General features: G+C 41.5%; 1 protein-coding gene across 1 annotated transcript in view; it reads left to right on the top strand.

Moving 5' to 3' along the window:
- The window catches only part of Abhd3 (abhydrolase domain containing 3), a 58,656-nt gene that overhangs the window by 22,872 nt on the left and 19,912 nt on the right, over positions 1-15,872 (top strand). The window contains exon 4 of the mRNA XM_008826969.2: positions 5,223-5,268. Coding sequence (XP_008825191.1) covers positions 5,223-5,268 — 46 coding nt within the window. The remainder of the gene's footprint in view (positions 1-5,222; positions 5,269-15,872) is intronic.

Raw genomic sequence — 15,872 nt, 5'->3', positions numbered from 1 at the left:
AAATATCAGGTGGCTGAAATTGCATTTACTCATATTTGGGTCTTCAATAATATTCCGTTGATCTATATGTCTATTTTTGTGCCAGTACCATGTTGTTTTTATGACTGTAGCTCTGTAATACAGCTTAAAATCTGGTATAGTAATCCCCCCAGCATTGTTCTTAGTACCCAGGGTTGCTTTGGCTATCCAAGGTCTTTTGTGCTTCCATATGAATCTTAGGATGTTTTTTTCCAATTCTGTGAAAAATGTCATGGTGATTTTGATTGGTATGGCATTGAATCTATAAATGGCAGCCTGATTACAAAGAATTATTTGATCTGAAACACCTAGAGTACTGAAGATTGAGAAACCTTGTTTTGTACTTAGCTGTCTGCCTTTGATTTAACCTTCATTAGAGAAAACTCACTTCCTTCCCTGGTGTATTAGTCTATTTTCCATTACTATAATGAAATACCTGAGGCTGGGTATTTATAGAAAAAAGAGATTTGACTCACAGAGGTCCAAGGTCAAGAGACTACATCTGGTAATGACCTTTCTGCTGGCTGAGCCCCAAGGTGCCTCGGGTATCACATGGTGAGAGATGCAGAGTGCTCACATATGTGCCCCTGGTCTTTCTCCTCTTCAGTAACAGGAATACCTTGCTGGTGACCTGATCTAACCCCAGTCACCTCCCAAAGGCCCCACCTGTAAACATTATAGTCAAATTAATACCTCACAATTAAATTAAATTTCCACACACAAATCCTTGGGGGACCAAACCATAGTACATGGTTTATGTGTTCTCTAGTGGCAGAAAGGTCTTTATAGTATATTCATTCTTAATTTGGTATGCCTTCTCTTTGTTGTCTTCATTTAGAGAAGAAAAATTAAGTGGCTAAAATGTACAGGAAAAATGTTAACCATCCAGCTTTCTTTGTGTGTGCACCATTTAAAGGCGTATGGAATAAACTGTAAAACTTGTTTGGAAAGAGCTGTTCACAGAGGCTTGTCATTACCTTTTGTCAGCTGGTGGGAGAGAGGGACAGCCTGGCTATTGGGCTTCCTCACTCTTCCTCATCCTTCTGCCCCAAAGCTAGAAGGAGACAGTGGTGATTAAGATGGATGGGAAAAGAGTTCAGTTTCTCCTCTAACAAGAGACCAGAGCTCTGATCCACTTTCCAAAGTTGCCTGAGAGAAGGTTCACAGGCCCCCCCTCTGCAGTTTGGAAGACAGTCCCCAGATGGATAGGCTGTTTTTGCAGGGGTTTACAAATCCTCTTCTTTCCCCTCTAGCTGTGTGGCCTTCTCACACTAGCTGTCTTGTGACAGCTTGCTCCAGACATCCTGCTCTCCAAAGTGGTTCTTATCTGACTAGGATCTTCTGCACCAAGGTCACCATTCCCCAGTGACTTAGGTGCTTATGTAAGTGAATATAAGTGGCCAACTTACATTTTATTTATATCTCAACTCTCTTGCTATTCTTTAAGAAAAAAAAAAGATAAAAGAGAGTCAGGTATGGTGAAATGTGTCTATAGTCCCCGCCAATTGGGAGGCTGAGGCAGGGCTGACTTGAGTCCGAATTTGGGACCAGCCTGGGCAACATAGTAAGACCTTGTCTCTTAAAATGAAAGAACAAAAGATGACAGAGCATACCTTACATTTTCTAACATGTATTTGTAGCATATTTAAGATAGGTCGCCGGGCATGGTGGCAAACACCTTTAGTCCCAGCACTCAGGAGGCAGAGGCAGGTGGATCTCTGTGAGTTCAAAGCCAGCCTGGTCTACATAGGGAGTTCCAGGTCAGCTGGGGCTACTGGGAGACCCTGTCTGAAAAAGATCCCCCCCCCAAAAAGATATCTTAGGTGAATCGATAAAACTTAATATTTCTATATATTCGCTAAAATTGGTTTCTGAGATTCTGTGTGTGTGTGTGTGTGTGTGTGTGTGTGTGTGTGTGTGTGTCTGTGTGTGTGTGTGTACAGAGTCAAGTGTGTGCATACATGTGTACATGTGGGAGAGGTGGAGGCCTGAGGACATTTTTCCTCAGTCAATAGTCATCTTGTTCTTTAGGGCAATCCCCCACTTGCCTGAGACTCAAGGATTCAGTTAGGCTAGCTGCCCAGCACTGCGATTGCTCCACTTCACGCAGCTTGTTTTACTTTGTTTTATTTTTGTGTAGGTTTTACTGAACTAAGCCATCTTAGTTCCAACCTGATTTCTAACATTTTTAACCGTTTATTGATTTCCTCTTAGTGAGACCTAAAAATTCCATAGACGGCATTTCAGATGCAAAAAGGAATTGCTTTGCAAAATAGATCTAGAACATCACCTTCAGTGGAGCTGGTGTGCCTTGAACTCTAGCACCCTGAGAGGAGTCAGAGTTGAGCATGTTCTATAGAACCAGCAGTTCATCCCTGCTCTGAACCTGCCCGATCAGCACTGTGAATGAAGAGAGCTTGAATTTTGTATGGCCTTGATTGCATAGGTAAAGAGACAAAAACAACATGAATTTTTAAAAAATATTTTATTTATTTATTTTAAAAATTTTTTATGTGCATGAGTGTATTGTCTGCATGTATGTGAGTACACCTATGTTGCGGAGGTCAGAAGAGGGCTTCAGATTCCCCTGGAACTGGGGTTAAGGATGGTTCGTAGCTGCCATGTGGGTGCTAGGTCTCGAACCTGGGTCTTCTGCAAGAGCAGTTAGTGCTCTTAACCACTGAGCCACCTCTCCAGTCCCCAAAATGAAATTTTTTTATTTTTTTTATTTTATGCGTATGAGTGTATTGCCTGCATGTATGTGAGTACACCCATGTCATGCAATGCCTCGGAGGTCAGAAGAGGGCTTCAGGTTCCCCTGGAACTGGAGTTAAGGATGGCTCGTAGCCACCATGTGGGTGCTGGGAATTGAACCTGGGTCCTCTGCAAGAGCAGTCAGTGCTCTCAACCACTGAGCCATCTCTTCATCCCCATCCCAAAATGAATTTTTTAATTGGCATGAAATATACTTGCAAAATCCATGAGAACCTATATAGGTACAAGTCCAGGATTTTGTCCATAATGGCACACATACACACACACACACACACACACACACACACACACACACACGTAGTGGTTAATAGATAACTAATGAGAGTTAAATATTTGGACACTAAGCAGTAGTATATTGTTGGTCCATCCTACCAGATCAGGCACTTTGTAGCACTACCTGGGGTAATATTTTTACCACTTACAGAATTCTGTTCTAGGACTGGTGAGATGGCTTAGCAGGTAAAAGCACTTGCCACCAAGCCTTATCTAAGTTCAGTCCTGGGACCCACATGGTAGAAGGAGAGAGCACAGACTCCTACAAGTTGTTCTTCATACTTTCACTGTGGCATTTGTGCACTCGCACACATACACTCATATATAAATAAAAATTTATTATTTTTTTTAATTTAAGGACTAGATGAGGCTGGAGAGATGACTCAGTGGTTAAGAGCACTGGCTGCTCTTGGAGAGGACCCGGGTTCAGTTCCCCGCACTCATATGATGATTAACAGCCATCCCTAAATCCAGTTCTAGGGGGTCCAGCACCCTCTGCAGGTGTTGCACAACATGGGTGCACTTACATACATGCAGGCAAAGCACTCATACACATAAAATAAAAAATAAAAATACATAAAATTTAATTTAGGACCTAGAGAGATGGCTCAACAGTTAAGAGCACTTACTGCTCTTCAGAGAACCAGAACTAGTTCCCAGTACCCACATCAAGCAGCTCCCAACTGCCTGTAACTCCATCTCCAGGGTGTCGGATTCCCTCTTCTGGCCTCCACAGACACCCACATTCAGGCACATACCCCACCACCACCACAGACACATAATTAAAAATAAAATAAATCTTTTAAAAATGTTTTAATTATGGTCTCCATGTTTGCTGAGCCTTGAGGAATAAGAGCTGTTCCCTAGCATATAAGTAGATTCTTATTAGTTCTACAAGTACAGTGGGTAGAGGAGTCATTTGAAGCCAAAAAAAATTAATTTGACTTATAATTGTTTTAATAATGTTTATCAGAAGCATATATAAGCATAGAAAAAAGTTGTAAATTATTTACTTTTTGGTAAGAAAAACTAACAGAACACCAATATGTAAATTTCTAATTTGAACCCACGTTTAGAATTTTTCAATCTTTAGAGCTGTGAATTTAGTTCAGTGGTAAAAGTGTTTGCTTAGCATGCATGAAACCCTGTGTTCAGTCCCCAGTACTGAAAAGAAAAGGGATTTTTAGTGCTTGTAGGGAAAATTATTGAACTTTATTATGTCCACAGAACAAGGATTTTTTTTTTTTGAGTCTTTTTAAGACAGGGTTTCTCTATAGCCCCAGCTGGCCTAGAACTCACTATGTACACCAGGCTGGCCTCAATCTCACAGAGATCTGCCTGCCTCTGCTTCCTGACTGAGGATTAAAAGAGTGTCCCAACATGCTCAGCAGAACAAGCTTTCTGGGGGGGGGAGGTCTTTGAGATAGGGTCTCCCTGAGCTCACTGTGTAGACCAGGCTGGCCTTGAACTCATAGAGATCTGCTGGCCTCTGCCTCCTGACTAATGGAATTAAACGCATGTGCTACCATGCCCAGCAGAAGAAGCATTTTAAAAAATTGCACTTATTGTCATAGAGATCTGCTGGCCTCTGCCTCCTGACTAATGGAATTAAACGCATGTGCTACCATGCCCAGCAGAAGAAGCATTTTAAAAAATTGCACTTATTGTATTTATTGTGTGTATGTGTATGCCTGCCACAGCACTCATGCAGAGGTCAGCGAATAACTTGCAGGAGTTGGTTCTCTTCTTCCACCATGTGAGTCCCAGGATCAAACTCAGGTCAGGCTTGATGGCAAGTGCCTTAACCCGCTAAGCCAGCTTACCAGTCCTGGAACAGAATTTTTAACCCTGTTTGTTTGATGTTTGTTTGAGATAGGATCTCATCTATTCCAAGCTGATCTCAAACTTGCTGTATAGATGAGGATGACATTGAACTTCTGATCCTCATGTCTCCACTTCCCCGTGTCAGCACTACAGGCATGCATCACCATAACCAGTTTATGCAGTCCTGGTATTTGAACCCAGGCTTCATGAATGCTAGGCAAGAACTCTACCAACCGAGTTACATCCTCAGTTCAACTTTTTTTTTCGAACTTTAATACTGTCATTAGGAAGAATTGTGTATGGCAATAACAAAAGTGCTTTTCTCGTTTTAGGTGTGTGGTTTTTAACAACAGAGGTGTGGCAGGGGAGAATCTCTTGGTAAGTAAATTTTAATGACCAGTCTCAATTTGTAGAAGAATAATTTCCAGTTTTATAGTGAAAAGCATGTTCTTTTTATTGAAATAACTGTACAATTAATGCAAGTTCATTGTAGAACTACATTCATAAGCCAGGGGTGGTGGTGCATGCCTTTAATCCCAGCACTTGGGAGGCAGAGGCAGGTAGATCTCTGTGAGTTCAAGGCCAGCCTGGTCTACATAGCAAGTTCCAGGTCAGCTGGGGCTACAGGGAGACCCTGTCTCAAAAAGACCAAAAACAAATAAACAAACAAACATAAATAAATAGATAGATAGATAGATAGATAGATAGATAGATAGATAGATAAGGATAAAAAGGAAATTTACATGACCACAATTATGGAAATCCCTTTAGTCTATGTTTACTCATATCATATATGTATATATGTAATAAATTCCTACTTTTACAAAAAGGTTGTTTTTTAACAACTTTTATATTCACTATCTTCTGATGTCAGTAGATGTATTAGTTACTTTTCTGTTGCTATGATAAAACACCATGACCAGCTGGGTGAGGCAGAAGCAGGTGGAGCTCTGTGAGTTCCAGGCCAGCTGGGCCTTCATAGCGAATCCAGAATCCAGGCCAGCTGTGACTACAGGGAGACCCTGTCTCAAAAAGCCCCCCCCCAAAAAAACCAACGTGACCAAGGGAACTTATAAAAAGAAGAGTTGGGCCGGGCATGGTGGCGCATGCCTTTAATCCTAGCACTCGGGACCTCTGTGAGTTCAAAGCCGGCCTGGTCTACATAGTGAGTTCCAGGACAGCTGGGACTACAGGGAGACCCTGTCTCAAAAAAGGCAAAAAAAAAAAAACAAAAAAAAAAACACCCAAAAAAAAAAAACACTGTGAACCATAATGTCAAATATTGCACTCTCTTCAGTAGATAATCCTTATTGTCAGCTTTGATTGGATGGAGAAGTGCCTATGAAATTAGCAAAACACACCATTTTCAGAGATTAACTAAGGAGGAAGACCTACTTTGAATGTAGGTGGCACCATTCCATAAGCTGGCTCCATTGTTCCCTCTCTTCCTCCCCTCCTCCTGACCACCGTAATATAAACTACTCTCCCATGATGGACTAAAATCTCTGACATTTTAAACAAAATAAATCCTTCCTCCCTTGAGTTGTTTCTTTGGGTATTCTGTCAGAGTGATGAAAAAAAATCTAACATAGAAAATTGGTACCAGGAGTCAAGTGGTTGCTGAGACTCAACATTTCAGTATGGCTCTTAAGCCTGGAGTTGGTTTGCAGGAGAAATTTTGCAGTTTGGATATTTGAGCTAGGAAGCCTTAGGATGCTGCAGTCTCAGCATAATGGGTAATTCGGATGGGAGCTCAGAGGTCCAGACTGCCAATAGAAATGTGGACTTCAAAGATTGGTTATGAGATTTCAGATGGGAAACTTATGTGAGGGCCATTTGTAGTATATTCTGGCAAAGAACTTGTCTATATTTTGTCTATGTCTTTAAATGTTATGGGAGGCAGCTCAACATTCTGGTTATGACATGATTATTGCTAGCTCCTTTTAGCTAGATTTATGGTGAGACTCAGAGGAAAATGGCAGAGGCTTAAGGCTTAAAAAGCTTAACGTTTGGTCAGAACAATCTGTGTAAAGTTGGGGCTAAGGAAGACATGGTTTTTGAAGAATTTAGTGACATTATAAAGCAAACAAGTTAGTTTGCAGTGAGACATAGGACAGATGCCTTGAGGACATGCTAGGAATTGGCCAGACCCTACCCATGTTCGAGGATAGGAAAGAGCAAACTCATCTGAAATATGTTTCTCCTGAGAAGAGAACACTTCTTGTTCTCACAGGGCAACCCAGGAAGTTATTTCCCCAGGATTCATTTCACCATGCTCAGTCACAGGCTCGACAACTATGGTCCAAGCAGTTCTGGTAGCCACTTAAACTGATGGCAGCCTTGAGCATCATGTGATGCTAGATTGCAGGCACACAGACTGTAAGAGTTTTAGGATCACGGAAACTTCCAGTCGGCTCCAAAAGGACATCTGGGGATAGGGCGAGACAGGGTAGGGGTTTCTGCAGAAAGTCTCTGAGAGGCTAATGTATGAAGCTGTGAGACTGAAGCCTAAAGTACCCTCAGAGTGTTGGACATGTGAAGAAAGTGGAATGCCTGCCAAGGAAAACTGCAGGAAAAAGAAGTGAAGCCAGCTCAAGACAGAGGCCATGCAGGCTGCAAATGGCCATAGAGGAAAGTCTGCCCAAGCTTGTTGGAGCTCACATCACTTCATCACATGCTCCAGATTCCAGTTGACAATTGTGATTAGCCATAACAAGTCTAGCCTTCCAGGTGTGAAACACGTAGGGCTTAGTGTTTGTCCTGTGTTTCATTCTTGCTATGGTACATTTCCTCTTTGCTGTCTTCGTTTCTCTTTTTGAAATGGTAATGTTTACTTTCTCCCATTGTATGTCAGGAGCATGTAATGTTTCTCCATGATGTATAGGGGCTCACAGCTAAGAATTATCTTGACTTCAGCTTTTGAACAGTATTGGAACTATTAAGGCCGTTGGGACTCAGGGAGGTAGACCAAATGCACATGTACAATGAAATAGACATGAATTTGACAGGGGCATAGTTGGAATGTCTTAAATGGAGATGCATTTGCTTGTCGGGTTGACAAGGCTAGACTTGTTATGGTTAATCACAATTGTCAACTTGACTGACTTGAGAAATACCTTTGAAATCTGAGTGTGGCAATGTACACTTGTAATTCCAGAACTCAGGAGACTGAGGCAGGAGGATGGTTAGAAGTTGGAAGCCAGCCTGGGCTACAGAGTGAGTTTGAGGCAAGACTCTAATCTCAAAAACAGAAATGAAAAGAAAGCAAAACAAGAACAGCAAATAAAACTGGGACTGGGGACTGGAGAGATGGTTCAGCAGTTAAGAGCATTTGCTGTTCTTCCAGAGGACCTGAATTTGGTTCCCAGTATCTACATGGCAACTCTCACAACTGCCAGCATGTAAGTGGTGCACATACATGCATTCAGTCATACATACATACATACACATAAAAAATAAACTGAGGGCTGGAGAGATGGCTCAGCAGTTAAGAACACTGACTATTCTTGAGGAAGACCCAGGTTCAAATCCTAGCACACATATGGCAGCTAACAACTGACCATAACTCCAGTTCCAGGGGATCTGACAGCCTCTTCTGTCCTCCGTGGGCATTGCACGACATAGGTGCACTTACCTACATTCAGGCAATATACTCATTCACATAAAATAAAAATAATAAATAAAATATTTTAAAAATAAAATAAACTGAATTTAAAAACTGGGACTAGCTAGCTGTGGTGGTGCACGCCTATAGTTCCAACACTTGGGAGGCAGAGGCAGGCAGATCTCTGTGAGTTCAAGGCCTGCCTGGTCTACATAGTGAGTTCCAGGACAGCTGGGGCTACAGGGAGACCCTGTCTCAGACAAAAAAAAAAAAAAAAAAAAAAACTGGGACTGGAGAGGTGGCTCAGGTAAGCGTACTTGATGTACAAGCTTGAGGACCTGGGCTCACATCCTAGGGCCCACAGAAAAAAATGGGCATGGCCACAAACGTCTATAACCTCAGTGGCTGTGGAGTAAAAGACAGGAGGCTCATGGGGTTTGCTGGCTGCCAGTCTAGTTCAGGGGGGACCTTCTCCAAAGGAATAAGACAGAAAATGGTAGACCAAGACACCCAGCATCCTCTTCTGACCTCCACATGTATATAGATGTGTGCATCCATGCATACACCACACAGAGGCACCACACTCTCTCTCTCTCTCTCTCTCTCTCTCTCTCTCTTTCTTTCGGGAGATGGGTAGAGAGGAGGATGAGAACACACACAAAAAAAAAAAAAAAAAACAACAACCAGATAAATGCTTATGAGATTAGTAAAGCACACCTCCAGATATGTCTGTGAGAGAGTTTCCAGAAAAGATTAACAAAGAGAGATGTACCTGCCCTGAATGTGGGCACTACCATCCCCAGAAGCTGGAGACCTGAGTGGAATAAAAGGGAGGAGTAAGTCAGCTGGTACAAACAGCCTCTTTGCTTCCTGACCACCACAATATGAACTGTTCTGCCCTGTAATGATGGGCTGGACCCTCTGAAACTGTGAGCAAAATAAATCTTTCCTCTCTTACTTGTTGGGTATATTCTCACAGCATTGAAGCTTACCTAAGATACTGGCATGTTCTTGTAGCTTTTAAACTTCTAATTCCCCATCACTTCAGCAGGTCAAAGACAATCCCACGAGAACAGAAAGAAACTTTTTGATCACTAATAGAGGATGACATTAAGATCATAAATAATTAAAAGTCACGTGGAAATAAAAACACAGTCATATCACAAATGCCAGTCCTTGGTGAGCAATTCCCAAGAAAAAAGGATTTTGTACTTTGCTGACTTAGGTCTGGAAGGAAGGGAGATCATTGTGATTTCAAAAGCACAAGTTGCAAAGTGTTTATGCTCTTATTTGAGTGCTTCATAAAAAAAAGTCTGATGTGGAAGCTCACATCCTCATTTAGTCCTGCCTTTTAGAACTCTTGTAAGACAGACATTCTAAAGGAAAAGATTTGAAATTGCCTCTGTGGCCCTGGCCCAAGTGCATTGTTTGAACAGTTCCTGTCTGCTCTGTGCTCTTATATGTGCTTCCTGGATATGGAGATGAGGAAAATAGGCTATGAGGCTCTCAAGAGAATAGGGTGCTACAAGCAGTCTCTTACGTCCCAGGAGGTGAGGGACAAGGATCTGTTCATTGAGATAAAGCTGTAGTGGGTAAAGCAATCAGGTGGGGGTGTATACACATCAGTGAGGAGCTCAAGCTTGTGTTAGAGAGGTCAAGTATACAAAAATATGCAATTCAATTCCAAGTGTAACTGCAACAAGATTTATTAAGGCTCCAAAACACAAAGGAGTAAGTAACTAGCTTCCTGGAAGAGGTGGAAAATTTCACAGGGATAACATTCTGGGGAGCTGGAGAGATTGCTCAGTTAAGAGCATGACTGTTCTTGCAGAAGATGCGGGTTTGATTCCCAGCACCCACATGGTAGCTTGCAATCATCTGTAACTCCAGTTCCCAGGGATCTCATGCCCTCTTTTGACCTCCACAGGATTGTACAACATGGGTGCACTTGCACACATGCAGGGAGTACATTCATACACATAAAGTAAAAATAGTAAATAAAAAGGGTTGGAGAGATGACTCCGTGTCTCAGAGCACTGGCTGCTCTTGCAGAGGACCTGGGTTTGATTCCTAGCACCCACATGTCTACTAGCAACCATCTATAACTCCAGTTCCAGGGAATCTGACACTCTCTTCTAACCTCCTCTAGCATTGTGTAACACAGATGCACCTACCTGCATGCAGGCAATACACATAAAAACAACATAATAATAAATAAATATTTTAAAAAATAATATTTAAATAATAACAATAACATTTTGAGTTGCATCTTTAAGCCTATGACATTGAACCTGCAAGAAAAAACTGTCACAATATAACATGCAAAGTATTACTTGTGACTAATGGATAATGATGATGATAATTTTATATAAAAAAATTTTTTTGTGTCTTTTTTTTTTTTTTGAGACAGGTTCTCCCTGTACCTCAGTTGGCCTAGAACTCACTATGTAGACCAGGCTGGTCTTGAACTCACAGAGTTCAAGGCCTGTCTCTGCCTCCCAAGTGCTGGAATTAAAGGCGTGAGCCACCACGCTCAGCTTTATATAAAAATTTTATATAAACTGAAAATTTAGGAAACTTCATAAGACTGTAGGCCAGGTGTAGTGGCATATACCTATAATTTCAGCACTTGGGAGGTGGAGGAAGGAGGATCAGGAGTTTAAGGTTAGCCTTGGCCACCTAGCAAGTTCCAGGCCAGTCAAGGCTCCAACAAAGCATGTTCCTTGAAGCTGGACATGATGGTATATACTTATAATCACAGTACTCAGGAGATTGAAACAGTAAGATCACTAGTTCAAGGCTATCCTGGACTACAAAATAAGGTACTATCTCAAAACAAAGACACAAACAAAAATAAATCAATAAACTGGAAGTTTACTTTGAAAGAATACATTAACTTTCAGTCATAAACTTTAATTGGATTAAAAAAAAAAAAACTCCAAGAATATTCTGAGTTCTTACAGAGATAGTAGATAGATGAACTGACTTTTGTTTTAAAGAATTCACTAAATTCTAAGCAAGAGAATAGTAATAAGTAGCTTTACCTCTGGGGTCTACAACTAGCAAATATCTCTATTAAGATAGTTACTGTGGGGCTGGAGAGATGGCTCAGGAGTTAAGTGCACTGGCTTCTCTTGCAAAGGACATGGGTTCAGTTCCCAGCACCCACATGACAGCTGACAACCATCCGTAACTCCAGTTCCAGGTTGTTCTCTTCTGACCTCCACAGTCACTGCATGACACGGGTTTGCCTACCTACCTGCAGGTAATACACTCATGCACATTAAAAAAAAAACCAAAAAGATAGCTACCCCAAGCTAAGTTGTTAAAGCTGTCATCTGCCAAGGAGGTTGGCATGCATAAAATTGAATATTGCCTTGAATTTACTAGTAAGCCCCAAGTTCAAGTTTTGTTCTCAAATAACTAGCTAAACCAGGTGTAGCACATGCCTTTGATCCCAGCACTCTGGAGGCAGAAGGAGCAGATCTCTGTGAGTTTGAGGCCAACCTAGGCTACACAGTGAGATCTTGTGTCAAAAAGAAAAAAAAAAAAATTCACCAACTAAGTGATAGAGGATACATTTATTAACAGTTCTGTGATTGTGTATTTGCTTATCTGAAAAACAATAATGATGGGCATATAAACACTTCACAAGGATATTTAACATTCATGAGATTATGAATATGAAAATATCTTGTAAAAGCTTTTTACCACCCAAGGCTTAATTGTTACTGTGTTAGCTCATTAGATCATTAGCATATAAGACATAAGTCTGGAGAGCTGGCACAGCTTTTAAAGGCTCAGGCTTACAACCAAAAAGACTAGACTGTATGATGTAAATATTTCATTATAATTAATATATGTTGATATGTCAATTAAGTTTATAAAAAGTTATAATTATATTTTGGACATTTGATAAAATTCTGTAGTTTGTGTTTCCAAAAGGACATAATTCTGATTATATTTTAGTCATTCAACATCTTAATTATTTCTTAAGTAGACTCAACAAGGCAAGATGCCAATACTGACCATGAGAGCTAACTTGGGCATTTGGATCCCTTGATATTCCTTCTTTCTGTTATAGAGCCACGAACTGTTTCTGTTTCAGGGTGGAAGAAGTTTTGTCTTTATTTATAATTCTCCTTGTTTCAGAAAAGGTTTAATGTAGCCGAGACCAAGAATTAAGAAAGACCTTAGGGTAGGCATAAAAAGGAGCAAAAGATGAATCAGCAAAGACCGAACAGGAAAGAACTGTCTCCAACTGAAATTAACCCAAAAGAACTGGCAAAGGTGAAATGGAATTTAGGGTAAGCAGTTTCCTAGGAGAAGAAAAAGATGCAGAAGTAAAGGTTTTGCTGAACTATGTCAGAGACACACTTAGAATGTACAGAGAATTGCTACAGCTCCAAGAAAGGAGGTTGAGGAGGTACAGTTTTCCACCATATTGTCCCATTTTCCTATTGGACTTTGTGAGGGTGGGGGAAAGCCAGAGGGCTTCCTCATAGGAAATGAGAAGCCTGCACCCACCTTGTTGGGACTAACCACAGGAGTTAGACAACCACAGTCTCAGTAGACTGAACCTCAGACATACCTATAAGGTACTGGGAACTCTTGGAATAGAAGAGGCCTTTTCTTCTATGTCTGAAGATTTGTTTTCAAGGATAGGGATCCAAGAATGAGTTATCCACAAACTGCCCATCATTACTGATTACTTCCTGGACTTATCTTGGGAATGATATTTTTCTTTCCAGTCAGAACTGGGAGATGGCTCAGTTGGGAACATGCTTGGTGGTCAAGTGTGAAGACCTGAGTTTGATCCCCAGAACCCAAGTAATCAGGGTGTGGTGGTGCATGCTTGTTATCCCAGCACTGGGAAGGCAGAGATAGGATCCCTGGGGCTTGCTGGTCATCCAGTCTAGCCAATTGGCAAGGTCCAGGTTCAGTGAGAGACCCTGTTTCAAAAAAAAGGAAAGTGATTGAAGAAGACACCTGACATCTTTTAACTCTGGTCTCCACATGTGCACACATGTGCACATGCACCCTTCTTCACACACACATGAACATATAGACACAAAGACAGATAGGCAGACAAGCAGACCAACAGATAGAGACACACACACACACACACACACACACACAAAACTCACATACAATTGAAGTTTGTTTTGTTTTGTTTTTTATTTTTTTAGAGAGAGTCTTGCTATGTAGCCCAGGTTGGATTCAAACTATGTAGCCTGTGCTGGCTTTGAACTTGCTATCTTCCTACCTCAGGCTTCTGAGTGCTGGGACTACACATACACACCACCATGCCTGACAAATTTGTTGAAAGCTACATATGGGCTCCTATGTTTTCTGTTACAGTCATTCAGACTTGTACATACCTAGGGCCAACAAGAAAGACCTCCTAGCCACTTTGAAAATAGTCTGGCAGTTCTTCAAAAGGCTTAAATATCACTCTATGAGAAATTATATGTTCACATAAAAATGTACATGCATATTTATTGCAGTCTTATCATAATAACTAGAAGGCCAAAACAGTGCAGATCCCACTCAGTGAATGGATGTAGAATGTCCATATCTTGAAATGTTATTCCATATTAAAAAGGAGTGAAGAAGGGCTGGTGGGATGGCTCAGTGGGTGAAGGTGTCAGTGGGTAAAGGTGTTTTCTGTGTGTTTGATGCTGGAAATCCATGGTGAAGAGAAAGAACCAACTCCCCAAAATTGTCCCCTGACCTCTACACACATGTGCCATAGTAGTTGAATGCCCATACTCACACATATCTCTCTCTCTCTCTCTCACACACACACACAAATAATAATAATAATAATAATAATAATAACAAGTTAACTATTTTTTTAAGGAATGAAAGAAAAAGCTAAGTGTGGTGGTGTTTGTCTTTAATCCTGGCACTCAGAAGGCAGAGCCAGGAAGAACTCAAGTTCAAGGTCAGCCTAAGTTTCAGGCCAGTCTGATATTCAGAACAAGTCTCAAACATAAAAAAATGAAGCACCGGGGCTGGAGAGATGGCTCAGTGGTTAAGAACACTGGTTGTTCTTGCAGAAGACACAGGTTCGAATCCCAGCAACCACATGGCAGCTAACAACTGTCCGTAACTCCAGTCCCAGGGGATCCGACAGCCTCCTCTGTCCTCTGCAAGCATTGCATGATACGCGTACACTTACCTATATGCAGGCAATATGCTCATACACATAAAATTTTTTTAAAAAATTAAGCACCACTGGACTTTGAAAGCATTGTGTCAAGGGTAAGAAGCCAGAAATAACAGACAATAGGTGGATGGTTCATTTATATGAAATATTAAGAATCTATTAAGACAGAAAGGAGATTAGTGGTTGGAGGAGGTGACTGCTGATGATTGGGGCTTTCTTTTTTTTTTGGTCTTTTTGAGACAAGATCTCCCTGTAGCCCCAGCTGCCTGGATTCACTAATGAAGACCAGGCTGGCCTCAAACTCACAAAGATCCGCCTGCCTCTGCCTCCCAAGTGCTGGGATTAAAGGCATGCGCCACCATGCCCAGCTGATAGGGGCTTTCTTTGGGGAATGATGAAAAAGTCCTAAAATTGTGGTGTAGCATGTGAACTATATCTCATCAAAAAGGAAAATGTTCAGGCTGGGATATAGCTTGTGGTAGAGTACCTGCCTAGTATACCCAAGGCCCTGTGTTTAATCCTTAGCATCTGGGGGTAAGGGAGAGAACAGCAAAGCCAGGGTCCTCCAGGCATTTCCTGGTTCGCATTTCCTGTTTCATGTTAGAGCTGATTCAGCAAATAGGGGGAGGGGCACATAGGAAGAGGGGTCCACCCAGTCCAGTTTCAGAAGCCAGAAAATACTTCAACTAGAGCTGTTGAAAGTGTGGCCTGAACCAACTTCTCTCCTTGAATCTGATACCATTCAAAGTTATCAAAGAACACAACATTTCAGTTAGAAGGAATAAATTCAAGAGAAAACTGTTTGCGACATGGTGATTACAGTTAGACCATGGAGTGTATGCTTGAAAGGAGCCAAGAGATGGGGCTGGGAATGTAGCTCAGTTGGTAGAGTGCCTACTTAGCATGCATAAGGCCCTGGATTTGATCCCTAGAACTACACATGTGGTGGCACATGCTTGTGATCCTAGTACTTGGGAGGTGAAGGCAGGAGGATCAAGTCAAAGTCAAGGTTTAGGGCTAGCTTGGGTTGTGTGAGATCCTGCTTGGAGAAAAAAAAAAAAAAGCCAAGAGAAAGCCATGTATGGTGGTGCGTACCTATAATCCAGGAACTTGGGAGACTGGAGACTGAGGCAGGATGATCAAGAATTTGAGGCCAGTGTGGGCTATATGAGACCTTTTCTCAAAAAGCTTAAAGAAAGGAAAGAG

Source organism: Nannospalax galili, unplaced genomic scaffold, assembly GCF_000622305.1.
Source record: "Nannospalax galili isolate Female #2095 unplaced genomic scaffold, S.galili_v1.0 scaffold511, whole genome shotgun sequence".
Classification (NCBI taxonomy): Eukaryota; Metazoa; Chordata; class Mammalia; order Rodentia; family Spalacidae; genus Nannospalax; species Nannospalax galili.
This window is presented reverse-complemented; position numbering and strand designations above follow the sequence as displayed.